General features: G+C 47.4%; 1 protein-coding gene across 1 annotated transcript; it reads left to right on the plus strand.

Annotated features, from left to right (window-relative positions):
* The first annotated feature begins 1,564 nt into the window (after positions 1–1,564).
* Positions 1,565–24,734, plus strand: LOC131259951 (box A-binding factor-like). The gene is made up of 8 exons (XM_058261570.1): positions 1,565–1,586; positions 11,143–12,853; positions 18,379–18,589; positions 18,671–18,821; positions 21,202–21,386; positions 22,603–22,767; positions 22,841–22,967; positions 23,203–24,734. The coding sequence occupies exons 1-8, from the start codon at positions 1,565–1,567 to the stop codon at positions 23,922–23,924; spliced, it is 3,294 nt and encodes a 1,097-aa protein (XP_058117553.1). The 3' UTR covers positions 23,925–24,734.
* The last annotated feature ends 2,225 nt before the right edge of the window (positions 24,735–26,959 follow it).

Consider the following 26,959-nt stretch of genomic DNA (forward strand, 5'->3'; position numbering starts at 1 on the left):
ATCACATAAATTACGGAGTCCATGTTTTTTTTAATAATGAGAAAAAAAGCCACCTATTCGCCTGGAGGATGTCGAAATTCGAAACCATTACACCGTTATCAATATAATATGTGGCCCCGGGGGTACGGACTGTACTGGTTTGCTTTAACGAGTTTTCTAGCTTCGGGCAGTGTTCTTCGAGGGTGTTTTGTTTCTGGTTTGTTTTTTTTTTTTTTTTTTGTATATTTGTAAGCAATAGTCTGTGAATTTTGAATAAATAAAAAACAGTCCGGGTCAAAGAGTCAGCGTTTGAAATGGTTGTTTTAGTTGGTGGTGTAGATGAACATTGGAGCAAAAACATTTTCCGTCCGATGCCCGGCAACGAACAGGAAATGTACCGTATTTTCTTGAAACGTTGTTGATGCCACATTCATGTGCGCCAAGAAAAACTCGCACCGAATGGCATTGAAAAGGGAAGGCGCGTCAAGAGACAACTTCACGCAGTACAGCATCCCTTGTTTCCCGGTGTTTCGTTGTTTTTAAGGACGAACCGTTATTTCTCCATAAAGTTTCTCCACCACTGCAAGGACCACCGGTGGAATTGTTCTCGTAAAGGATGGCAGTGTCCAGGTCGACCGTTTGATGTTTGACTGGATGGAGTGGTGGTAGCGGTGGGGGTAGGGGGGGAGGGTGGTAAGGGGAGCCCGTTGAGAAGACCGACTTACAGCTCGGTGGTGCGTGCGCGAGATGGAGACGGTGCGATTGGCGTTTGCACTTGCGCCCGAACGAAAGGCACTGCATGCTCCCTCCGGTCCCTAGACTGCGGGGGGCCATGGGGAGGAGGGAGTGGTTGTGGGGCTCAGTTCCACGACTGACGGTTCATCGTGGTGGTCGTGACGGTCGTCGTGGTCGCGCAACTGACTGTGTACATCCGAGCCGATCGCAGCGCGGACCCGACGCGCACCGCAAGCGCGCTCTTGTTGATCAGTTCAGTATTGAACGATTACTGCGCTGGCCGTTCTGTCCGTGGACGTGGTCGTCACCGTCGTGTCGTAGTCGTTGCTGTGGGTGGCGCAGTGCGACGTGGTTCTGTGCAAAAAAATTCCTCCCTCGAAAAGTGTGCCAACTTCCAATGCACGTTTAGATATTTGACCATTCGTAAGGATATTCGAAAGGACGTGAAAGTGCGAAGTACGATTTGTCGCTCGAGCCAGTGCGGTTGAACAACACACATTTACGTGCAGGCTCCAAGCGCATGCATCTCTACCTTGCGGACGGTGGTGAACGAATGAAAACAATTCAAACACCCGTACGGCCCTCAACCTGTCTGTCCGTCTCCTGATTGTCATCCTGGCCGGTGTGAGAGTTTGTGTGGTGATCTCACCTCGTGTGTGCCTCGGACGGCAGTGTGGTGATCGGAAGCTGTGAATACACACGCATCGGATCGATCGGATCGATCGGTCGATCAGATAAACTGAACGCAACTGATATCGCGAGAGCAGAGAGTCTTGATCGGGGAAGATCGTAATCGGGAAGTGTCAAGCGATACACGCACATACCAGCGCAAGCAGCAACGAACGTGAGAATGCCAGGCAAGGGATCCTACGGTATGTACAAAGTGTATGTCTCTTTACCTTGTGTTGTGTCCTCTCCATCCACTCTTCCATACCCACCGTTTCTCGATCGCCGGTAACGATCAACACAAAACACCAGGCTGAAGGCAGGATAGGGCGCCCGAAAACCGTAACCGCACCGTTCCCGCCTTTTCGCGACAAAACAGACCCCTTTGATGTCACCCGGCCCCTTCCAGTGTCCCCGCGAACCGCGCTGGTGAAGAGGTGCTGCTTGCTTTCCGCTTATCGAATCGTTGCACCTCGAACCACCGCCACCGTCGGGGCCGTCGCCGTCGCCTGACTGACGACGGGCCGTATCTGAGGCAAGGGAATTCCTCCGATTGTGTCAGCCGGACCAGCCTGATAACAGCACACGGGTGGAAGCGATATCAGCGATCGGGCTTTAGCCGTGCCTTAACCACGCCGGTGACCAGTGACGCTTTCGCCGTCGGACGGTATGGTGGCCCTCTGGCTGGCCCTGGGGATGGTCCAATTCGCACGCCTTGGCCATCGGGAATAGGAGCTTGCTTGCTTGCGGATTAGATTTTTACCCGGCGTTTGTAGGTGAATCAGGGATTCGATTTTATTTATCAATTTGGAGATCGACATCAGTGAGGTTAATCGTGAATGATTTGTACCATTCTGGAGAGTGTCGTAAACATTCACCTGGGCTGGGGTGAGGCATCGCTTAACTATTGCGAAATTAGTGTCGAGTGGGTCGATTCCATTTTCCCCCGCAGGTGTTTAAAAAATACTTAACTTTGTGCTTCTCGAAATCGACGACTCGGAACCGTAGTACCCTCTCCCACTAGAAGCCCTGGAAAGAAATTAGAATCGCACCCTAGCGCAATTGGAGACGCTTCAACCCCGGGCAGAGTGTAACGAATCGCAAAAGTTCAAACCAGTTGCTCCAGACCGTTTCCCCGAGCCGCCGGCACGCCGCATTTTCTTGTTTCCTCCCCGGTCGGATGCAGTTGTTTTTCCCTTTTTTCCTGCCCCGTGTGCGTGTGAAGTACGCTTTTGTGCGCTTCCAACACCTTAAGCATCGATCCAGTAAGCTACCGATGAACAACTACGTTCGTTTGGTCATCCATCGGTCGGCAAATGGCGCTGGGAAGGTGGCGAAATGTGCGAGGATGCGGGGAACTGTCGTAAACGTGGGATGACCGTCACGGTTTTCCGTACCGAGCTTGTTGTTTGGCGTTCGTTCCCTCTAGCAGAGGTCCACACGCAAAAAGTGCTCCTCGAGGGACTTTACTGCCTATTAGACGTAGGCCAAAAGTTTCCCCAACGCAGTGTGTGTGTTTGTGTATGTATGTATGTATGTATGTATGTGGTGTGTGTGTGCAGTTCCACTGGGTTGCACCGTCGCCGGTTGCACAAAACGCAACGGACGACATTCGTTGCCGTCATCTTCCGTCGCTGCTGCGAGTCATAAAATAGCGGCACGCCAAAGTGGGCTCACCGAATGCTTCGAACGTTGCCGTGCATTTTTGCAAAACCCTGCGTCGTCGATCTCAGGCAAAACATTCTCGATCTTACGGTACGCTTGTGCCTTTTGCAGTGGGGTGCGGTTCGAGCAAGTGCAAACGCCGTGCACTGGAATTGTTTCGTTTTGTTCCAACATAAACAGTTTGAATGCACCGTACCGAGCAAACAAGTAGCGGAACGTCGGCAATAGAATATTGGAAAATAGAAACAAAAATGTATTACTTTACCTCGACGGGAACATAACAAGTTGCTGAGGAAATTGGCTTTAAGATGGTGGGGATAAACTCAGAGATCAATTAATCGCAGTCACAGTTTTATATTTGCCCCAACCAAAAGGTCTCTTTGACATACAACAATTTCTTTTATTTTTTGAAATAGGAAAAGGCAAAGCATTCATATAAATCTCATATAATAAATAAAAGCAGTTGGGGATCCAAATATTCATTTTTGAAATTTGTTGACTGAAATCACTTATGCTATAAACAGGGATTGTTAAGCTGTTATTATAGCTGTGAATGAATATAATTGACCAGTGATCGTATTAAAAAAAAGCAAATTAAATACTTCTTTTAAATAAAACATAAACTTTAAATTATAGTTTTGGCAACATAATTACCACTTGACCAAACAAATGGCTACTACACATTCAACCTATCTGGAATTAAATAATGCGTATGAAATTTGAAAACCACAAAATCTGCTGATTTTTTTCTATGAAAATCTGCTTGCCAAACAAATCTACATAATTCACTTCGAAACCACGATAGGCATGCTAAAAAATAAAACGATAATGTAAACATTAAGTTTTAACTCCTGCAAAAATGCAAGAACCACAATAAAATGAATTGAGTAATAACATAAACACATATTTGACGACCAACACAAAAAAGACAACCTAATTTCATCACAAAGTTTTTTTTAATGGTATCTTAAACAAAAACCAAAATTCGTACCAAGGACATTATTTTTTAAACCTATTGATTGTACTTTCGAGATCTTCGCAATCTTATAAGAACAACAACATATCAAACAATAATTTTTGCTACTAATGATTTATTTTTTTGATTTTTGATTAGAACTTTCGCTGCTAATAATGTTTTGACTTAAAAAAAACACTCTGCGTGTTCTATTTATCGATTGAAATTATGATGATAAAATACTCGCAAGGTTTCCCATGTGTTTATGGTCTTACCAATGTTTGAGACCCTTCGACCACTTCACCACTAGCCACGCGACATCCTCGAAAAGGAATAAAAGTGCTTATTTGCCAAGGTTTGGATTGCATTATATTTTTATTGGCTTTCGGGTCATATATTGCGTGCTCGGGGAAGCTCCGGAGAGGTCTCTATTTAAACAGGACGAGTGGCAGAGCAAATATAATGAACGAACCAGGTAGAGCAGAATGTTTAGTATGAAAGAATAAAGAAATTTGTTCGTCATTTGTCCACCCTGGGGATGTGATAGATTTTTCCTTTCCTTTTTTCTTATGCTTTCGTGTAATATTTATACTCAAGCCATTTGGATGTTCCGTTTCGTTTTCAAAATGGTACATTTAGATTAGTTCCCATTATACGATGTGCATCCCCGCTGGTGGGCACACAAATAGTTGCGTGGATAATAAAACATGCCTGTAAAAATTGAACAGAAACGCTCGAGCCGGATGGCATTGGCATGCCGAGACCGTGGTAGGAAGGAACACCCGAAAGGAACGTAAAAGGAAAAAACACGCGATGCACATTACCGGTCAGCAACTTCCTGTCCATGTTGGGTTTCGTTTCGTTCGGGGTGTGCAAAGTGCAAGAATTCGTCACGAATATGCACCACAGTACTGGAGAGTTCGAGTTTGCTTTCGGTTTTTGTTTTTATTTTTGTTCGTTTTGCTTCCGGTAGCATAAAATTCAACTTAGCACACATTTCAAAAGCTTGAAGCTTACAGACGAATTGCCATAGTAATAGTATTAAGGGTACGTTAGGCTGCGGGATATGTTTTTTGATGACATTTTCTTAACATAGATATCGATTCTTATGTCTTTCAAAACGTCAAAACGAACCCGATGTGACACGCGACACGTGCGGCAAGAACATTATTTTGGTAAAAAGATGTTTTTATAAGCTTAGCAAAAACAAACACTCCTTATAGCGAAACTATCCTCGGTGACATCATAAAAGGAAAGCGCATCGTTTTTCTTCGCTTCGCAAGTTGGCACTTGTATGAACTTATATTGTGAAGTGCTCTTGAGGGTTTTTTGGGGTGTAAACTCACGACAGCACACGAGTGATCGTCTGAAGGATCGAGTGTTTTCTTCATCTCAAGGGTCGGCATCGTTCAGTTGAGTGGTGTAGAAGCGTCGAATTTCAAACCCAACGTCCCGTGCCCGTTGTCGGAAAATTTTGCTTTGACCGCATGTCGTTATGTAGTGTGAAGTGTTTGACAAAAGTTGTGTGCATATAAAATTGAGCAAATAAAAAGGATCTTACGGTACGTTTGTTACCTGCTTTCGTTTATAATCGATTCGCGGTTATTGTATAATAATATGAAAAAATATCAAACATTAAATCGATTGTCTGCCATCTGTTTTTGAAGGCAACAGTAAAAACCATCTGTCCAGAGGCACGATACTATGATTGACTGCTCACCATAAATATCATCCTAAGTTTGAGCATCAGCACCGTTATGACATACTCAATATTGTAGTTTCTCGGTCGCATAGCACATTACACACGCAGCGTGCGAAGCAGTTTTCTTCAGTTGCCAAAACATCGGTTCTGCGGATTATTCAAATTGATCCGGCGTCAGACCGGAGCCCGGAAACGCCCGAGAAAAACCGCAAGCCAAAAACCGTCCGCCCGATGGATACGGTCGAGGGAAAAATAAACCGGAAAGCAAAAGGAAGACCATTTCCTGCCCCGAAACCGGAATCGATCACCGGTCGCAGCATGGGGTGGATTGCGTCGGTGTTGGCTCTCCCTTTTTGGGTGCCTTCCGTGCCGGTTCGGGGGAGGAATTTCAATGCCTCTGACGCATTGCAGGCCGACGTGGCGTTTACCAGATGCACTCGAAACTGCGATACGCCCCTCGAGGTTCTGCTAGGTTGTCCCGAAACAGCGGGACACCGCTGTGGTGCTCGGATGAAGTATGCAAATGGCCACTGATATGCCGTGGTAAGGGTTGCGCGGTCAGTAACAACCGGTGGGGACGGTCCCAGGCTGACGCCCCCCGAAAATCCGACCGTTCCGTTGTACGGTTTCGCTTGATCCAGATGCCAAAAATCGTTTGCGCAGAACGCTACTCAGTGGCCGCTGCGCTTATCACGGAACCGAAAGAAACCGTACGGAACGGGTGTATTTATGCCACTTTCCTTCTATTTTCGTCTTATCAGTGCAGGAAAGTTTGAGAAAAAACAAACAGCAAACGGGTCCTTTCCGTGAGTCAAGCGTTCAAAGAGAGGCTTTTGTGACCAACTGCGAGGGCCAATTGTGTGTTTGGAAATTCCACCCGGAGGCTGGATACGATGAGTAACTCCAGCACGGGTTACTGCCACCGAACGTTTGCCGTTGACCTGCGAAAGAAAAACCACCCGTGGATCCGTACCGAGCCCTTGGAAATAATGGTGCACTGCGAGAAGTAAACGATTGGTGATAAGGATACCGAAGCTCCGCTTATCTTTGATCTGCGGAGTGGAATGAGTCATGAGGAAGAAGAAAAAAATGAAAGAATGATTGGGAGCTGAAGTACATGTTACTTTAAAAAAATTAAACAGTATAACGGAGTTGATAATTGCTCAAATTTGGTTTTAGAAAAAAAAATCACCGAAAATACTACGCTCAATCTTAATTAGGTAATCCGTTCAATACGTCGAACTATCAACGTCACGTTTTCGAACTGTGATAAGGCAAGTCTATTAAAAAACTAATCTATGGAGTCAAGCTGTCCAATAAGTCTATTTCTTGAAATAATAATTATTCAAAAAAAAGTAAAAGTCCAACTTTCTCGCGCGCATCGCATAAACATCGTAAATCTTCTGTTTCTTATCACGCCGTTCATTAGCTGATAGTCTAGCAGTGTCCTCGGAAGATTGTACTCCCTTTGGGAAAACCGGACCAGTCGTGGTAACTCTTTCATGCGGCATTGGCTCGGGTTGCATTATGCCAACATTAATGCCCTTTATCGTTGGCATGTTTTTTTTTCTTTCTCCTCTACCCGATCGTCCGTTATCGGCCCCGTTCGTCCTGGCAGATTGTTTACTGTTTATGTTCCTTGGTATGTTCGGACCGGACCGCCGGCAAGTAGCGAGTGTTGTGGCTTTTCTTTCGCTGCCCGCAGCAGGACTGTGTTCGCAGGACACGCCGAGCGTCTGCAATGTGTCGCGTTTGATGGGCACCGGATGTCGCAAAGAACTTCCACGGTCACGGTCCGTACCGTTGCAGTTTTTTCCAGAAACGCATAAAATGCACGCATCCCGACGGAAGGTTTCATATTTTTATAGCTGCAGTCTCTGTTCAGTGTTACGCAGCCGAGCGGCCTTTGAAATGGGAGAATGTTTCAGGTTTGATTTTCTAGTTTTAATGCGCGGTGGATGAGGCTGACCTAAAGCCCGTCGTAAATTACTCTGTGACAGTGATCCTCGGATCCTGTGTGTAGTGCCCGTCGGGCTTCTAGTAGAATACTTTCACTGGGTTGGTAAGTTGTTACAGAAACTCTTCCAATCCGGAGTTGTTCTGTGTTCAGCGATTTCATTGGCCGCCCAGTTGGCCGCGGGAATTTGTAGGCTTAAATTGTGTCCCATTTCGTACAGCAATAAAAACCGCACTTGCATGCAGCAGATAAGTGTTTTACGGCCAATTATGAATATGTTCGCCGCTCGAACGGCTTCGGCCCTGACCCGCAAGGTCTGTTCACTGTTCGTCACCAACCAGAGATGCTTGGGAACTCGTCCAGCTCGGGAAGAGCCCAATTCAAGTGCAAAGTTATCACTTCCCGGGGAATAAATCTTTCATCCCGCTGGAACACGTTCGAAACGCCACTCAGGGTCCTTTTCAGTGTTTCTTGCTGCACTTTTGAGCTGAAAAAAAGAGCCTCACTACACGCCAAACACTTGTTGTGAGCCGCCAAATTTCACTCGTAAATATGTCGTTTGTTAGCCTTCCTTGGCTCGGAACCAAGAAGTCGTGTGTGAATGATCGTGTTTTAATGGCTGTTTTATTTTTTTTCCTTCCTATTGGAAGGTCCTCGCGAAGAAAGTGTCCCTCCAGGGACACGCGGGCAAGGATCGGCCGGGTTCGGGCCCATTTGTTTCATGTTACGCGTGAAATTTGACTCATCGTTGCGCTCTTCTTGCGATCCACGTTGACATTCGGGTGGCTGAGAACATGCCGGAGCTTAGAGCCGGAGTCCTTGCTGCGTGCTTGAATGGTGTGAAAATTTCCTCACGCAGCTCCCGATCGGGCAGCGCGAGGTCTATCATAATTTGTTGTACCAAAAAAGTGCCGTTTTTTCCACTGTGAGCACTGTGGTTTGATTAATTGCATCCGATGCAACCTGGCTGTCGGGCGACAAATGGTCGAGATGTTGTACTTGTTGCGCGGTTGAAAAATTTGTTCTCATAACTTACGCGTCCATTAAGCTCAGCCCCATCGGGTTTCTCGTGGGTGCAATTGGTTTTCTTGCTCACCCGGTTTTTTTTAAATTAGTTTTTTTTTTGTACTAGTTTACCCACCTTACCTCACGAAGCCCATTTGGTGGACGGTGTTTAATAGTCAAGTGCTTCGAATTACACTTTACTTTACTGATTGGTTTCATTTTCCCGTTGACTGAAGGTCCCACTGATAGCGGAAAACTCTTCCAATACCAATCCCCTCGAACGCGCGGTGCACTGGCAGCCAATTGTCGCACATATATTGTTAACGTGTCGAAAGGTGTAGCATAATTTCCCCCGTGGCCTCAACCGGGGCCCAACGAAGCCATGTCACCGTTCTAGTAATTAATGCAAGTGGAGCATGAAAATCATACCAACGGTAACACAGAACCGGTTGTAGAATTTCTTCGCCTTCGTGCAAGGCGCGAGGGGTTGGGTTGAATGGTTTTTCTTCACGCACATTCAACCGCCTTATCGTGGGTAGGCGCGTTGTGGAGCTTTGTATTCAATTTATATCGGGCCTGCCTTACATTCGGAGTGCAGTTTTGGGGTAGTTGACCGTGTTCTTTGCGGGTGCACAATGGTCCGCCGGTTTGGTTGCTAACAAGTTGACTGCGAATAAGTGATTACACAATTTAAACATTTTCTTTAAAAAAAAGTATAGCGAGGGCAACAAAATCGAACAATATTGCAGAAGCGAATTCATAGTAGTTATTCCGAATGATCAAAAAACTGTTTTGAAACAAACAAACCATTTACCTTTGCCAAAAGGGAGGTTATTAGCTGAAAAAAAAAACTAAGACTCATATTGGTCTTATCACGTTGCACAAACGAAGTCGTTACGCAAAGCGCATCAGCAAAAAAGCAATGAAATGATCACAGTCCAAAGGTGAACGAATGTTTACAATTACACGAATAATAGTGATTAAGTGATAACCTTTGCCAAAAATACACGGCACCGAGATCCTGTTCGCACGGCTCAGGATTCCGACGAAGGTTGATTTTGTGATGGATTTATGTTGCCGAACGGCGCTAGGGCCCCGGCAACATGGTCCAATGGTTGAGCCAGTTTTCCGCCATCATAACGAACGTCATTGGAGGGCGAATCACTCGTCGTCCGCCGGCGAAGAAGTAGTTGGAATAATTCCCCGAATCAAAGCTCAATGTGAATCAAAATGACGCTTTTCCCGCTTGCCCCCCCACCAAGGGGTGCGCGTGCGTCCATCGTTTTGGGTGAAGCGTGCAGAAATGGACGACGAATCACCGCACGAAGGAGACGGAACGCTAGCGACCGGGACTACGGTTTCTTTTTATTCGTATCGGGCGAGCAGCGGATCTGCGGTGTTAATCGAAGCACCCATTATAAAGGGGCGGAGCTAGCGATCGGGCACAGTAGTGGTGTTCGCATAACGACCACCGTGCGTGTTCGATCGCAAACGCGGAGAAAGTAGTGCTGGAGTCGAGCAGTCGAGCTGCTGCTGGACATGGTGCATGATTCGCGCAGTTGAATCATCGTCGTCACGGTTTATGGCACTGATTCATCGTCCTGGTCGGCGGCGTGTCCTTACGGGTAGCTGCATGGGCAGCAGTGTGTGTGTTGGTCGACGGGCGCGGGTAGCATAACCGTTTACTTGCTCTCTGCTAGGGGTACGGACCCCTAGCCTTCCTGTACCCCACCGCTGGAGTGTTCGGTCTTGTCACTGCCTGCTTATCATTGCGTACGAACACACTGCTGTCGTCCGCTCGTTCCGTGTTGCGGTTTGGGTTGACTGTGTTTGCGGTATTTATGGTGTGTCGCCTTTTGCCGGAGGGTGGTCGATCGCCATTGCTCTTGATGTTTGCATATTGCGCTCGTACTGTAGGGGCTTCTTGTCGTTGAGGTGGGTTGGAATCCCGGATGGAGGGATTCTCAAGCGGTAGTCGCCCCGACGATCGACCCACGGTACTGTGTTGTACGGTTTCTTCTCGGTTCGGTTGCTTCTTCCCGCATGCCCGTGCGTGTGTGTTTGTGTTTGTTTGTGTGCGCATGCTTTGGGAGGATGTTTTCCGTCCGTTTGTTTTTTGTTGCTTCGCTTCGCTTTACTTCTTCTGGCTCTCGGTCATTCCTTTCATTCGCGTTCGCCGTTCTTCGTTCCTAGGGGCTACTGCTTCTTGGGTGGAATCTTATGCCCTCTTTCTTTCTCTTTTTCACAAACACGCAGATACACTGCCTTAAGGTTCTTTTCACTTCCTTTGCGCCCTTTGTTTTGTTCGATCGTTCGATCGTTTCCTTCTAGCGCTCTATCCTTATCTCGCTCTCTCACACTCACTCACTCTCTTTCTTTCTCTTGCGCCCTTTTGCTACCACGGTAACATTTCTTTTCATCCGCCTGCTTTCTCTCCCTCTCCCGTGCCTCCGCGCGCCGCGCACAACTCTTGCCCAGACGGTACCGAGGCGAGTTATGGTCCGATCGTGGGTGCGTACAAGTCGCCAGTTCTTGTGACACCGCAAGCGAGTGCGCAACACCACCTTCAGCATCAGCATCAGCACGCCAGCGATAGCAGCAAGCATCAACCACAACAACAACAACAACAGTCGCGATCGGCAGACTCGACGCACGAACCGAACGATAGTGATCTCGCGGAATCGACCAGTGGCACGGTTCCGGTGGACAGTGACAGTGAGCGTGACGGAAAGCGAGAAGCGACCGAGCGCGAGACGACGAACGGAGGACCCGAACCGTCCGGGACGGCGTCGAGCAGCAACACGCCCTCGGTGATAACGTCCTGCTCGAAGGCGCTCTCGGGGCTCGTGACGGTGAACCCGATTCACGGCCAGGAAGCCGCCAGCCCGGCCCCACCCGGCTCGCCCCCGCGCTTCTCCACCCTGCAGACGGTGATCAACACGGCCAGCGGGTTCGCCCCCTACCATCATTGGCCGTGCGACCTCAGCTACAAGCCGGTGGACGGCAACCATCACCATCGGCCGGTCTCGCCGACGAGTGAGCCTTCTCCGGGTGAGTTGGCCCGCCACCAGCCCACTCCACCCCGGGCCGTCTACATCGGTGATCCGGACGCCAGCGGGTCGCCGCAATCGCCCCACCTCGCCGTCGTTAGCCACCTGAATCCGCTGGTGTGCTCTACGGCCGACCACTCGCTCATCGCCGGCATGCGTGGAAGCCTGCTCTCCATGTACCCTGCGTACGCGTCCCCGCTCGGGGCCGGCTCGCACCATCTGCAGGACGACCCGAGCGATTCGCTTCAGCACCACGGGCAGTCGCAGGATCACGACGACATGAGCGCCATCCAGCATCACCTGCAGCAGCACCACCATCACCAGCAGCAACAGCAGCACCATCACCAGCAGCAACAGCATCACCACGAGGCGGTCGCCCACCAGCACAGCATCGACGAGATGATCGCCGACACGCTGAAGGGCGAGCAGTGCGCCATCGTGGACAGCTACCTCACGCCCGAGCTGGTCAACGAGCACCATCACCAGGTGGCCGACTCTCCCACCCACCACGGAGTGGCCCAGCACCATCACCACCAGCTGGCGCAACAGCACGCCCTCCAGCAGCAACAGCAGCATCAGCAGCATCAGCAGCAGCAGCACGGACTCCACGAGCCGAAGGAGTACGTCAGCATTTATCATAACAACAACGACAAGAGCGTCATCAACTACAACCACGCCGCGCTCGGCCACCATCACCACCATCACCAGCAGCAGCAGCAGCAGCAGCAGCAACAGCAGCAGCAGCATAATCACACCCATACCAGCAGCGGTGGCGATTCGCGCAGTCCCGACTATTCGCACGCGCAGCACGACGAGTACGATAGCGGCGGCCTGCAGAGCTTCACTCAGTTGATTAACGTGCCTCGAGCGAGCGATACGGCGTCGGCGATGTACCACCATCACCAGATGTCGGCGGCAGCAGCGGCGGCCGTCGCGGCCACCACCGCCGCGGCCACGGCAGCCCTGGCCTCCCAGACGTCCGTGGCCGCCACGGACAGCTCCTCGCCCGGTCCCGTCCCCGACCATCTGGCGCTGCACTCCGGCAACGGGGCGGTTGGCGGCTCGGGCGCCGGTTCCGGTGCGGCCGATGGCAGTCTGTCCCTCTACGAAACGCTCCAGTCGGGTGTCCTCTCTGGCGGGTGAGTTTACGATCCATAGCTTTCTTTCCTACCGTACTATCCGTAATCCATATCGAATTCGATTCGTTACGAGCAACATCGAGACGGTGACCGCGATATGACGTGTCCGCGATCGGGCCGGCGTATTTGTGTGTGCTATTTGTTTAGTGAAGTGCGGCAAAGAGATCGAAACTTAAAGACATCATTGCCCGGTAGGCATTTACAGGAAGAGTTTGGATTGTTTTGTTTTCAAAGTCGTCGTTAACCGATCGATAATTTAGTTTTCTAGGGCAAAGAATGGCATCTAATCATTCCTTCGTACACTTTGCCACTGGTTTGCAAAAACCTTTCAGTCCAATACTTCAGGAGTTTGAAAACCTTGAGTCATGCGCTTTGTGTTTCGCGTTGAGAGACGTCTTTTCCATCCAACCGAAACCCCTTCTTTTTTTCCTAGAAATAGTTCCATTTTTTCAACGCGCTTGTTATGACTGCGTCGCTAAGAGGTTTGCTCCTCTCCAGACAAAGTTTTTGTCGCGTTTGTAGCGAAAGGATGCAATTCGAACCGTCTACTTCACGCATACCTACAATTTCGCTAGTGTAATGCTTGTCGCTGTTTTGACTAAGTTTCGCAAGAAAATAACATGGGGGAAAAAGGAACTTTTGACTTTTTTTCCAACCCGTTTCAAACCTTACGGAATCTGGTCTTTAGACACACGTACATGGATCAATACATATACACACATACGTGGTAATTGTTTTCCATCTTTGGAACATCTACGTCCGACAACAGATCGTTGCGAAAGTGAAAGCACCCGAGCGTCTCGGAAGGCAACTGATAGGCGAATAGGCACGTTCGTCCCCGTCCGGGAAACCCTGGACGGCTCGAGGGGGGGTGTGGGGAGTAGTGAGATTGCAGAAACGGCTTCATCATGGTCGCGTATCGCAAGAAGGATGACCTTGTGCGTTGACCGGGAGCGGGAGATCTTCCATTCGTGTTCCTGATCGTTGTCTGCGTTCCGATTCTGCCACGCCGATCGGTCTTCGATTGTCCTCCGCGAAGGCTCCAGAGGGCACGGGGAGGACACCGATCTGGGGGATGCATTGTGGACGTGTCCGAAACCGAACGCAGCTCAGTTTCTTGGCGGCTGGCACGTCAGCCGTGGGGCGAACGATCGGATTCCTACTTCTTGTGCCGAGATCATGTCGTACTCACGACTTGTGGGGCACAAACACATCAATCAGATGTGGCTGCCAGAAATCGGAATCTCCCGGCTTTGCCCAACCTGATAAGACGTTTTGGTGCTGTGGGGAATTGCCCAACATCCTTCGTCCCTCGGTCTGCCACCAAGGAGCCAGTTTTGGGGCATAGAAGTTCGTAGCACTTGTTCGCGTGCTTATCAGATTGTTTTTTGATCGTGAACTTTCATGGAGGCATTAATTTCGAACACACTTTATTTTTGCTGCTGAAACAGTGTTGTTGCACAAGCGACCTATTATCTGTGCGCCAACGTTATTGGGTAATGTATTGCAAAAAAATTGTTCTGTTCTTTTTAGTCAAAACCGACTTTAAATTCATCAGCTAATCTCGTTTTCATGTTAGACCAATATCAGTGGTTTGACAAATCGATTGAGACTGATTTTTGATGCATCAATACGGACAAAGTGTGCAGAAATGTTCTAGATGATTTGTTGTCAGCCTAATTTTTTTTGCAGAAAAAGAGTATTTTTATCACAAATACTTTTTTAATCATAACCTTTTACGTAATACTAAAAGGGACTATTTGTTTTATCGAGCTCAACTGAATACGGCTTGTTACATTTTTCCATTTTCAAACAAATCCACGATCAGTAGCACCATTTTGTCCACTAACGATCGGTGGTTCAATCGCTTTGGACAACTTTGGTGACTCTCTCTGTGCATATGCCGGTATTATTAGACCCCTACCGTTATACTCACGGAGCTTTCCTGGAGCATGGCGACCGCAATTTTCAATTTCCCACCAAACGTTCCCATGCTCACGGTTTTATCGGGGTGCGTCTCATTGCAGCAAATACTTGATGAAACCGCTGGCACCGAAACGAAGTAACAGCGGGCAACAAACGGGCCCGGTGCCCAAGAAAATAAAACAGTTGTGTAGTGAGAGCAAAACATAAACGCTGCTCACGAAACACTGCAAACGAAACACGGCCCAAACGTGCCTCATTGTCGCGAAATGAGCGGACTTTTTCGCGTGCCAAATGTGCGAGCATGAATTGGCGTGTGTGTGTGTGTGTATGTGTGTGTGTGTGATACACGTGTATAAGTGTTTGCTTTCTTTGGCCACCCTGTTTGGGAGGGGTGCTTCCGCTGGATGTCCAGAGGGGGGTTCTCCAGTTGTGACAAATTTGGACCCTCGAAGCACGATTCCGAGGCGATCGTAAGACGATCGTGCTTTTCTTGGGATTTTTTCGCGAGCACTGCCTTTTGTAACCACGACCATTTCGGGCTGATTACGTAACTTAGAGAGGTGTGGAATGTTTGCAGGGTGGTGAAAAGAGAGGTGGTAAAGTTGGTTAGGTAGATCCGACCCGAAAGGATATAATGGAGTAAGTCTTTTTGTTTTGCTCAACACTTCCAGTTTTAAATCGGTTCTTTAACCAATTTGAAGAGATTTTACAAAACAATTAGTTAATTAAATATTAACACATGTGAAAACACACTGAAATATGAGATAAAACGATCACTGTTACATTAAAGAAATATGTTTTATAAAATTCACCCTTAATTTGATTCAAACTGTCAACATACTTTCATAAATACTTTTTAATTGGGGTTTAAAAGATTAGTTTGAGCAAACCTCAAGCCGTTGAATCGACTCGAGGAGTTTTGGAGTCTAAAAAAAACTTTTTGTGAAGAAAAATTAATTGATTTGAATGCTCAAATGCCGTTTTTAATGTTTTGGAAATAATTTAGATTGTTTTTCTCTTCAATATGTTTCCAATTTCTATGGAACCGATCACTGATATGTATTAAAAAAAAAAACAATTCGAAAATCAACATTTTTCATAAGTACATTGCAAGAATTTCTACAAGTGTTGTCTTGTCAAATGCATTGGGACATTATACAAATGAATAATAAGATATGCGTCTTCATTAAAAAGGTGGGGTTTTTAAACATGCTGAAAGGTAATGCAGATGATTAATTTGCCAAAAATTATCGAATTTAAATGTTTTGAAAAATTCGAGCGTTGTACTTCAATCACCACATTTTAAACTCCAAAGGATAATCATATCGTAAAGAAGCTTTTCCAATTGTTTCACCAACTTGACACCTTTTGTCCACCCCCTACTGACATGCTATCATCCGATGCGTGCGCTCAACAGCCGCCCGTGGGGTGGGGTGGAAAGAAAGGAAAAAGGAGGAGGAGGGGGAGGAGAAGGGCGGGTACGGTATGAGCTGGAAAAAGGCAGGTACTTCGTTCGCCTCCTCACTCGCCAAAGTCACGTGCTAAACGAATCAGCCGACGAGTCGAGTTAAGTAAGATACAACGACGACCCCCCTTCCTCTCTCCTCTTCCCTCCCTCCCACCCTTGGTCCGTTGCTCGATCCGAGGGACAAAAGTCGGGCGTGCGCGCGTTATTTAATGCCAGCAGTGGCTTTGTTTTGGTTATGATATGTGTGGCTCACAACTCCCATTTCGTTTGGGGCCGCAAACTGGGGCCGCTGGTTCTACATCATATTTGTTTGCGATGTTCTTTGACGTCCCGCGGTCGAAACAGGCCGAAAGAAGTGCGATCGTGCTCGTGCCACTGTTTGGTTTTCGCTTCACCCCCACATGGTGGAGTTTTTTCTTTCTGCGGAGGGAGTACGAGTTCATTCGCGATTTGAAAGGTTTAGGAAAACTTTTCTGTTACGATCGTGCCGTATCATTGAAAAAATAAAAACGTTTCGAGGATACATCGCACCTTTCGCAAATTGCCCGTTCTAGCGAGTACGCAGGGAAGGCCAAAGTGCGGCGGAAAAGGTCCTAGCTCCAATGTCACCGCATTCCAAGGCCGCCAGCCGGGGATGCGTGACCGATTGGACAAAGAACAACCAAAGCAAAGTGTCACGATCGCTCTCTACTCTCTTTCGGGCAACACTGATTTGAGCACCACTATCGAACATACCGGTCAGACCCCGGACCGAACGAAAGAAGGGCAACACGCGCAAGGGGGGGGGGGGGGGGGGGGGGCAAGCTCTGGGTCGTGCCGAAGGGCTCGAGCGCGTTCGCGACATATCGCAAAACATTGGTCGCGTCCCCGCGAGGTACTTTTGTTCGGCGACAGCGTGCCTGGGCGCGATATTCGTCCGCCAGCGGTTGCCATCGATAGGTGTGTGTTTGGCTCCGAAAGTTGCGACTTGGCCAGCCAGTTACCCGCAGGACTCGTCACTTACCGGACGTTCGCGCGTACGCCGACCTGTGTGCCTGTTCCAGTGGTCCGAGCGTGGTCGAGGAACAGTAGTGACCGAAGCGTGTCCGAAGTTTATCAAAAGTGTTTGGTGACTCTTTTGGTGGTTTTTCGTTTATCGAACATTGTATCCGTTCAACGCAGATTCCATCCATCGGCAAGCAACCATCGGCCAGCAAACCCGACAGAATGAATTACCGCCTGTAAGTTCGGGCTTTCCTCTTGGCGCGCGGTACCATCTGGCTTCGGTCAATCGTTTCGATTGTGAATCGCTCCAAGATCATCACCGACAACCGGGAGGGGAAGACGCAAGTGGACACGGGGTTTGGTAAATTCCTTCCTTCCCATTTCCCTCCGTTCGCGCCCTCGCTTATGTTGCTGAGCAAACTACTTTCTTTACGTTGACACTTTTTTCCATCACCCGAACTGGGGGGTTCGCGTTTTCATTCATCGTTACGATGATGATGATGATGGGATCTCTCGATGGGTGGGCGCGACGACAGTGAAGTGAGTTCGGTTCAGCTCTGTTTGTAAACAAAGAGCACGGTCCCGGTCCAAGTGAACGAAAACAATTCGACCGACCCGTGGGGTTAGGGAGCCGGGTTTCGGGCGGCCGGAGTCATAAAATTGAAACATGTGTGACGATGGGACAGCAGTTTTTGTCCGTCACAGCATATTTTGGAAGGAGTTTGAATGAAACAAACTCCTTCTGGACACGGTGATGTTAAGTCGCGGTTCAGTCAAGATTAAGCGGTTCAGCGTTTTGGTTGTACGGTTAGAAGTGGATGAGAACAGAAAGAAACACTTATAAACGCGTTAGCAAACTGTTCCAGAAATTGCAGCAGTACAGTTTAAAACAGTTGTAAAGAATTGATCAAGAAAAATACGAGAGTAATCGTTTGTGCTCGTCGCTTAAGAGTGGAAAAGTAGTATAATAAAAAGCAAAGCAAGTGTGTCACGGAATGTACGGTTATCTCATATTGGGGGTGGTAGAGTAAGAAATATAAACTAGCAGTAAAGTGATTTTCTCAGTACTTGTTTTGTGCTTAAAACTCGGATGATGTCCTGATTACTGATCGTTCGATTATGCTCGGATTTTCTTTCCCCACCACAGACCCTCGTATGGACGCTGCTCGTTCCCGCCCATGTCGTACTTCAACGCCAGCCCGACCCACGATCCGGCCCACATCTGGTCGACGGGAGTGTCCGCACTGGAGAACGACTACATGAAGGGCGCCCTGCCCGGTTTCCAGCGGATCGCAGCGGCCACAAACACTTCCCGCACCAACCCGTACGGTGCCGTCCCTACGTCCTACGCTCAGCAGGTAATAAACGGGTATTTTAGGAAACGATCCTCGGACGTTGCTAAAACTCTACCTACCTCTATTTCTGCCTTATCCTTCCAGAACGACACGTGGTCGCAGCACTATGAAACCAACAGCATCGCGTACAGTGTGGCCACCTCCAGCACGACGCCAGCGACGGTTAACCGGCGGGCGCCGGTGGCCTCGACCACCGCCACCACGCACTTCCCGGCCGCGGCCTCCCTCAGTGCACGTAAGCAATCCTGTTTCGATTCTTTAAACCCCCAGTCTGTCCGTGCTTCGGTGGACGAAAACGAACAAAGAAAACCTGAAAACGAATTTCTCTGCCAGCCAATAAGAAGCTTAATTTATGGTTTGTAGTCCCCGTTAAGTGGGCTTCAAATTTTTACACCGCACTTGGGGAGCAATGGTCCCAAAAGTATGCACGGATATTCAACTTGGCCGGGAAAAATGCTCATAGAATCTGGTTCATTTTTTTCTGTTTTCCTTTCGGACATGGTTTTTCCTACTCCACGAAATTTTTGTTTTTGTCGGTTTCTGTTTCGGCAACATAACACCTATAATGCAGGGAAAAAATTAAACAAAAAAAAAAAGTTAAGCATATTGTTTCTACCCGTTTTTTTTTTGGGTGGCTTTTATTTTTCTTTAATGCGGCACGATGGAACGGCACGGGAAACCTGAATTTCGTCCGATATTTTATCATCACGTAACAGTGATGGTCTGCTGTTTTGCCACCGGGATGGCAGCGGAAGTTTGGTTGTTTTTGTAAGTCGCTACTTCTTTTTTTTTTTTTTAATTACCCGCTGAAGTATTGTTTGGGGAGTTAGTTGGTCATTTCGGCACATACTTAGTTTCGGTAGTTGTGCAGCTGCTTAATTATGATTTTTTTTTATTTAGTTAATGACTCAATAACTTGCTAGCGGTGTATTGGGCGTTTAGCTGAAAATGGCATCGTTGATTTTCTGCGAGTATTATAAATTTATGAATTTGAAGGAAATTAATCTCGCATTTTGAGGTGACGACAAGGTTCTTAACTACAGCAGGTGGTAAAAGGAGCACACACTGTCGGATTAGTGTACACCACTCTGTGTGTGTACCCGCGACGTGGTTTCATAAGTAATATTTTCTCCAGTTTTGCACGTACTACCAGCGATAGAAAAAAAAAACCGATAAAGTACCGCAATGGACCACAACGACACGATTCCATACGCCCCCTTCTTTTGTTCATATCTAGGAGGGAGTACAGTAACTTCCCCTTGACACACTCACACACATCCTTCGACGCCGCCAGGAAAGGGTTTCATGTTTCATGCGGGTTCATACTCAGGCTCAGCTCCCCCGCCCTTCCCTGAAGCGCTATCGAATCATCGAACCGTCTACCGGAAGCGCATCGACTCGCGCGAAAGTCAACGAGTGGATGATGTGTTCCGGTGTCTACCGCGATCCGTATGGAAAACCTTGACACATCGGACGGTCAAACGAAACCTGCATCCGTGCCATCCCCGTCGTTCCTCCTCGAGACAACACCAAGAGGATGCATTTTTGCCATTTCTTTTGTCTCCACACCCACCTTATCGGGTTTAGGGCCGCGAAACGCCCGTAACTGAAACTTCCGTTGGAAAAGAGTGTGGGACGCACGAAAACGAAACACATACAAATAATGATCGAGGATCATGTCAACCCGCGTGCGGAAATGCTTCAGCCATCGGGCATGACGAAAACGTTACGAGCTCGTCGATTGTTCCTTCTAATTATTCACCGAACCACACTCCAGAACGGAAGGTGTGGCTTATGTCTGGGAAAGGTAACGTCCACTGCTAGTAGTGGAAAATCGGTGGTGGAAAAACCAACGGGCGGAAAACAACAATTTCACAGGCCAAAGGGCGAGGGGCATTTGGTGTATACGATGTATGTGCTCAGCTACTTTAATTTTGTCTGATCGAGTTTCTTTCTACATCTTTTCTGTGGTAATTCGTAAGAACTTGAAATTTTATAAAAGGGGGCATTAGTGGTCCCTATAAGTGCCACCCTGTTTCAGTTTCCAGTTCAATAGGTTTTTGATTAATCTCAGTATTCCATTTTTTAGCTACTTAGTTAATTTTTCTAGATTTTTTATATCTTATAACGGACTTATTAAAAATATACTCATTTTAATTTCGTACTGACTAGCCTCTTTCAGAAATTCCGTATTTACCAAATGTGCTGTGCTCTTGCTAAAACAGTTTGTAAAAAATATGAACTTTTGTATATTAAAATGGTGGTTTTAGAAAAACTACTTAGCATACGCATTGTTCGAAACAATTGTTCAAAAACTGAAGCTCTTTTTTAATGGAACTGTGATAAGAATTCAATCTACAATGTTGTAAGGAAAAAAGATTAAAGAAAAAGGGTTGCACTAACAAAATTATCGGACTCTTTACATAACCTTCCTTTAAAAAAGTTCTCTTTCAATTGCAGTAACGCAAATTCTTCCAACAGTTTTTAAAAAAAACCACCCCCCGCCAAACATTAGAGGAGATTAAATACAAAAATCCTAGAATATTTTATTTCAACAAAACACATCTTACCAGGACTAACCGTATTTATCCACCCCTCCCCCCTCAAAACACCAGTGGGCCTCGATGCGGACATTTTCACGGAGGGGCGTGAGTGCGTCAACTGTGGTGCCATCCAGACGCCCCTCTGGCGTCGCGACGGAACTGGCCACTACTTGTGTAACGCGTGCGGACTCTATCACAAGATGAACGGCATGAATCGTCCCCTGGTGAAACAGCCAAGACGTTTGGTAAAAGAACCTGTAAACTAGAGTTTCTCAACTTCTCTACGTCACTGTTTAGGATTAGTTCTTGTATGCGGAACCCTCTCTGAACTCTCCCCCTCGTCCTTACCCATTCGTATGTGTATGTGTTTTTGCATTGTCACTGTCCGCACTGAAACATAAGCTCCTCCATAGATGTCCTTTTTCTTATTACTCATCATCCCACCTTCATGTTCCACCTGTCCGGACCGGAATGAATTGAACGTCCTTGTGCTTATGTCTGTGTGTTTGTCCTGACCCAGGGAGGGGGGAGGGCGAGTTTTTTTCTGGTGGGGTGTACAAGGTCTAGAGAAATCCATTCCAATTCGGAAGAAAAGACGAAACAGTAACAAAAACCAGGAGTATCGTTGGGCAGCGCCGTTTGTGGAGCTTAACGTTAGAGTTTCGTTGCTTAATTCTGTACCGACATACAAACAGTATCACCAAATGAACCCCGCCCGGCCAATTTTCCATTAAATTTCTTATTGTGCTCGCTTGGAAGAGATCGTGAAGGTGTACCGTTGAGTCGCGTCCGTGCCCCCACACCGCGGAGTGATGCGTCGGATTCACGTTCGGTCCACCATCCACTGCGCCGCTTGTGGTGAGCGTGGTCAGCGATTACCGTAGTTCGTTCCCTAGAAGTAGTGCTAGCAACGCTCAAAACCATGTGCGTGTTCGCTTCGAGCCCCGCGTACCATCGCGGGCCCATATTAGAATGTTGTTTTCGTGAGGAACTAATCCAAGTCTACCATATCCCAAAATTGTAATTCCAGTGGCCGCAGAGCAGGGCGGGGATCCTTATAAGAACAACTATACCTTCAATAGCTTGACCACTCGCAACACCGAGGAGAAGCAAAGTCGACGGATGGTAGGTGTCTTTATTATCTTCGGATCGGATTGGAACGGATTTCGTAGAGCTTCCCTCTTGCGCCCTCGGGTTGTAGTCCCTACCCTTATTCCTTGGTGCTTTCATCTAGTGCAGCCCTCTCCCCCCCCCCCCCCCCCCCCCCCGTTTAGTAGTTCTAAAACCTTTTTTTCGGAATTTCCCTTAGTCCGTTTGCATTTCTTGTGTTCCTTGTCGATTAACATCCTTACTAATAGTTCTTTCGCCTTGTAGTGAGCTAACTGACACCGTAACACTTTAGGTCGTGTTCTGTACGATGGCCTATTTGAATCGAACATTCTAACGCTCTTTATCCTCAATCCACTCCCTCAGAGCTCGGCACGACGAGTCGGTCTGCAATGTTCGAACTGCAACACGACCAACACTTCGCTCTGGCGCCGCAATCAGGTTGGTGAGCCGGTGTGCAATGCCTGCGGTCTGTACTACAAGCTGCACAACGTGAATCGTCCGTTGGCCATGAAAAAAGACAACATTCAGGTAAGTGTACGGAAACATATACGGCAGCTGTTAAAGTTAAAACTAAATAAAACCTTTTTGTTTCATTTTACAGTCTCGCAAACGGAAACCGAAAGGCAGCAAGAACAACAACGATGGTGGGGCTGGTAAAAATAACGCTAGTAACGCTGCTAGCAACAGAAACACGGGTGGTAACGTCGAGACACCGAAGACGATTGACGGTAAGCATACATTCGGGCGCTTTCCGATTAGATTTCTAGAACCGGGCAAGATATTGAATGCAAAGCTACTCGTCAACTAAGATTCGTAGAGTTGAGATACATTAGAAGATGGAAAAGAGATCCTTTCGGTGATCGCGAGGGAAATCATTTCTTTCTGTAACTTTGTGTTGATTATTGCTTATTTGTGCTTGTGAATTTGTACGCCACACATTGAACTGATTTATTTGTGTTTTAGCTTTGAAAATGTTGAACGAATCGTCCACTTTTGACTCCAAGATGCTTCCATCGTCTCCGTCGAGCGAGGGCAGTAACCAGTCGCCGGCACACCACAACAACATGTCACCGATCTGCTACACACAGCAGGTCCCATCGCCGATCACAAGCACACCGACGAGCGGTACGATCAAGTACAACCAGCAGCAGAAGAACAACAATGTTTACATGCTCTCGTCGCCGTCTTCCATGAGTAACATGTTCGGAGGAAGCCCCACGTCGGGCGCAGTGTCAGCACACCACCATCAACAATCGTCCGGTGGCCAGCTGAGCCCTGTTGGCTACGGTCTTTCGGGCGTGGGTAGTGGTCACGGAAGCAACAATGGCTCGATAGTCAGCTCCAAGTACCACCAAAGCCCGCCGCAATCGCCGGAAGACAACCTTTACTACGATATGCTTCCGGCTGACGTGAACGGATCAGTCGAGCAGCACTCGCTATCGACGATCGTGAAGATGGAACCACTGAGCGGTAACCATTTCGGTGGATATGGCCAGCACGGCCTGCACCACGAAGCACTCGTCAGTGGGCTCGGACATAGCCACCATGGACAGGGCGGCACAAACAACCACAGCCGCAGTCCTTCGGTGGCGGAGGACGAAAGTGAGCAGGGCCACGCTCAACAGGATATTGTTGAGAGCAAGCATAACATTAACCGCCCGACGGTGGTGTCGATGTCACGATAGAACAGCCTTGCCCGTTGACGGGATACTCGAATGTGCGAAACAAGACGAATCTCACATGACACACCACTACGGGTCGCTCTACGGATGCTCACGATGCCAAATGAACTGAACAAACGCAAAAGACTCGACAAACGCACGTTAAACCTATTTAGCGAGTAAGTTGCACCGATTGACTAGGTTATATTATTTAAGGGCGCTAGGCTGGTCGACTCATCGCGGGTAGGCGGGACTTCACGGCCCGAAGACTGCGCCGGCTCATCCTAGGTGGACGAATCTCTAAGCATGTGCACTTTTCTTAGCCTTACGATGATGCATCTCGGTGCCGTGACAGGAGCCATATGACAAACGATCTTTCATCGCACCACAAGCATACGCGCTTGTTAGATAAGAGCGCACCAAACGGATTAATGGGATTGTGTGGAGAATCCAGGATAGGAAAGAGTGTATCATCTAATCATCCGTACCAAAACAATCGAATCGCTCAAGCGACGCAATACTGTTTTCCTTTAACTTGACCAAGCTCAGAGGATAAGGATTCGTTAACGTTGGCATTGGCGAAGGTAGCATATACAATCACCGAAAGTTAGTTGTAAATAATGTTAATGAATCAGGCAAACGCGAGAAAGCTTATCGGCTTCTCGGCGTCGAGCAAAAACCGACAAATGTACAGAAACGTAGCTCTCTGGGTACTTCACGAACGTTCCAAATTTGATAATCATTATTTGATTTAGCAAAAAAAAAAGTTTTAGATGTAGGAATATAATACGTGAATGTGATGCATTCAAACATATTCTAAATTTGTATAGGAAACAGCTGGTAACAACCCGCACCATGTATGTACACTGTGTTTGTTTTTGTTTTTTTTTTTTAATTTTGTAAAATTAACTACCCTCTTGTTTTAAAATACACCTTTGGCTAGAATGTAAATTTATAGAATCAGGGTGTTACCATATTTTTTTCAATAATGACGTCAAATCAATATTTAGAATAATCGCTTATCTTAATAAAAATCCTTTTTACCCTTCAAACAAGTTGTGTCATAAATTTGGTGTGCTTATAGTTTGTAGTTTTGAGTTTACAATTTCATTAACACAACAATTTCTAGGACTGTGTTGTGGTTTTATGTCTGCTCGTTTCACTTGGCCACTGTGAGTCATGTTTGATAGCGAATTCGTTGCATACGTTTGGCACATTATCACTCCGTTGGGAATTGCTCATAACATATCGGCGAGAACCTCAGTTTTTCTATTTTTGCTTTCCTTTCAACGAAAAACTCTTTCGTGTTTGTGCGATCGTGAAGTACTCACACTCTGCAATACGTGTATATTGCAGTGCCCTTTTTTCCTATCGTCTACCACTTCGCTCTGCTTTTCGATAAGGGGCGTGATATAGATAACGCTTATATACATGTAATTTTTTTCGACTTCAAGTCCCTTTGGTGGCACTCGACTTCGACCCAGTTTTGCCAACTCGATGGGCGGCGAATGGTAGAGTCAGAAGTAAACTCTTCTAATAAATTCCACGGGATTTCACCGCACGTATCACGATCGTGTTTTTGGTAGCGATGAACGATTTGTCCATCTTGACGGGTTTGTCCAGGGTTTCATATCGAGGCAGTTTTCTTTTCCTCCAACGAAGGTCTCTTTCATCGTGTTGTTGCGGCCGTAAATCACAAGTACATCCAGGCCAGTGGTGCAATGCGCAAGCGGGGTTAAATTGTTTCATTTGCCACGTATGCGCACCACATACTCCACCCCAGAGTCGAACCAAGCGGACCGTTGTTTCACGAAATATTTCCGCCCAACACTGCACCACACACTGAAACAAAACGACTGAATTCAAGTGCAAAGTGCATTCTGCACTCCAGCACGAACCGCCAAGCGGTGACACCGCACGGGAGAAGGATCGCCGGGCACCTTTTGGGTCCCTGGCCGTGATCGAACTGAGACGTGCCGGTCGAAGCTAATGCTCGAACCGCAGGAGTAGCAACCGCCGCCGATAGGCCCCAGGAAGTTGGGAGGAAATATTGTAATGAATATCTGCGATAATCATATTATAAGATAATAAGTTTGATAATGTTATTTACTATGGCATACCCCGGCGTACCGCGCGCGCGCCGCTGCACCGGGGGCAAGGCCGAAACTAACTCGTAGTCGACGCCCGGTGCTGCCGGGTGTCCGCGCGCAATTTTATCTGTTTGCCCAGGCGACGAAAAGGCCTCGAGTGGGCCGCCGGGTTCCTTCGGTGAGGCCATATCTGGTAGATATGAAAGTTTCTATCTGCGGTTATCTGTACAATCGTACTGATTGTCTATATCTCGGCTTAGGGTGGTAGGTGAAAGAAGCCCGTAAGGAAATGATACAATGGGGGTACAAAAAGAAATGGAAAAGAAAGACAACAATCTACAGGTAGGCAACAATCGAACAGGGAATGTAGCCCAATGAAGTGTAAAATCAGGCTGCCCAAAAAGAATTTTCCAAGAATGGGCAACCCGGAGCGAAAATCGAGCCTCCAGAAGGAGGATGAATCAAACGTCTTTCATGCTCAGTTTCGAAAGAATTATGATCCATTCCCCCCTCCCCTTCCCTCTCTCGTAACTACATCTATATATGTTTATCGTAGTGCCTGAAAGCCCCCTTCACGATCCTCCGCAACAGCTTAACTCTTATGACAGGAATGATTCCCTCCTGGAGGGCAAATATTTGAATTCCGATTAAGCGGTACGCGTCATCAGAACCATACTCAGAAATTTGCCCACCAAGCATGGGGTACCTCTTTCCCAGCCAATGTGCGGGCCTGTGAGAGTTCTGTCCCAAAGGCAAAGAGCGCAAAGAATTTGGTGACGCAAGAAACCATGTCACCGTTTCCTTAATGGGATAAGTAAATAATTATGTTTCGGGGTAAACATGCTTTTTGAACCCATTTCTTGTAATAGGGAGAATTGTTAGTTCAAGACTCAAAAGGTAGTTCTAACGATATTCTAAAAAATAATATAAGTATTACTAAAGATCGAGTTAGATAATGATGTAAAAAAG

This window comes from Anopheles coustani, chromosome 3, assembly GCF_943734705.1.
Source record: "Anopheles coustani chromosome 3, idAnoCousDA_361_x.2, whole genome shotgun sequence".
NCBI classification, from domain to species: domain Eukaryota; kingdom Metazoa; phylum Arthropoda; class Insecta; order Diptera; family Culicidae; genus Anopheles; species Anopheles coustani.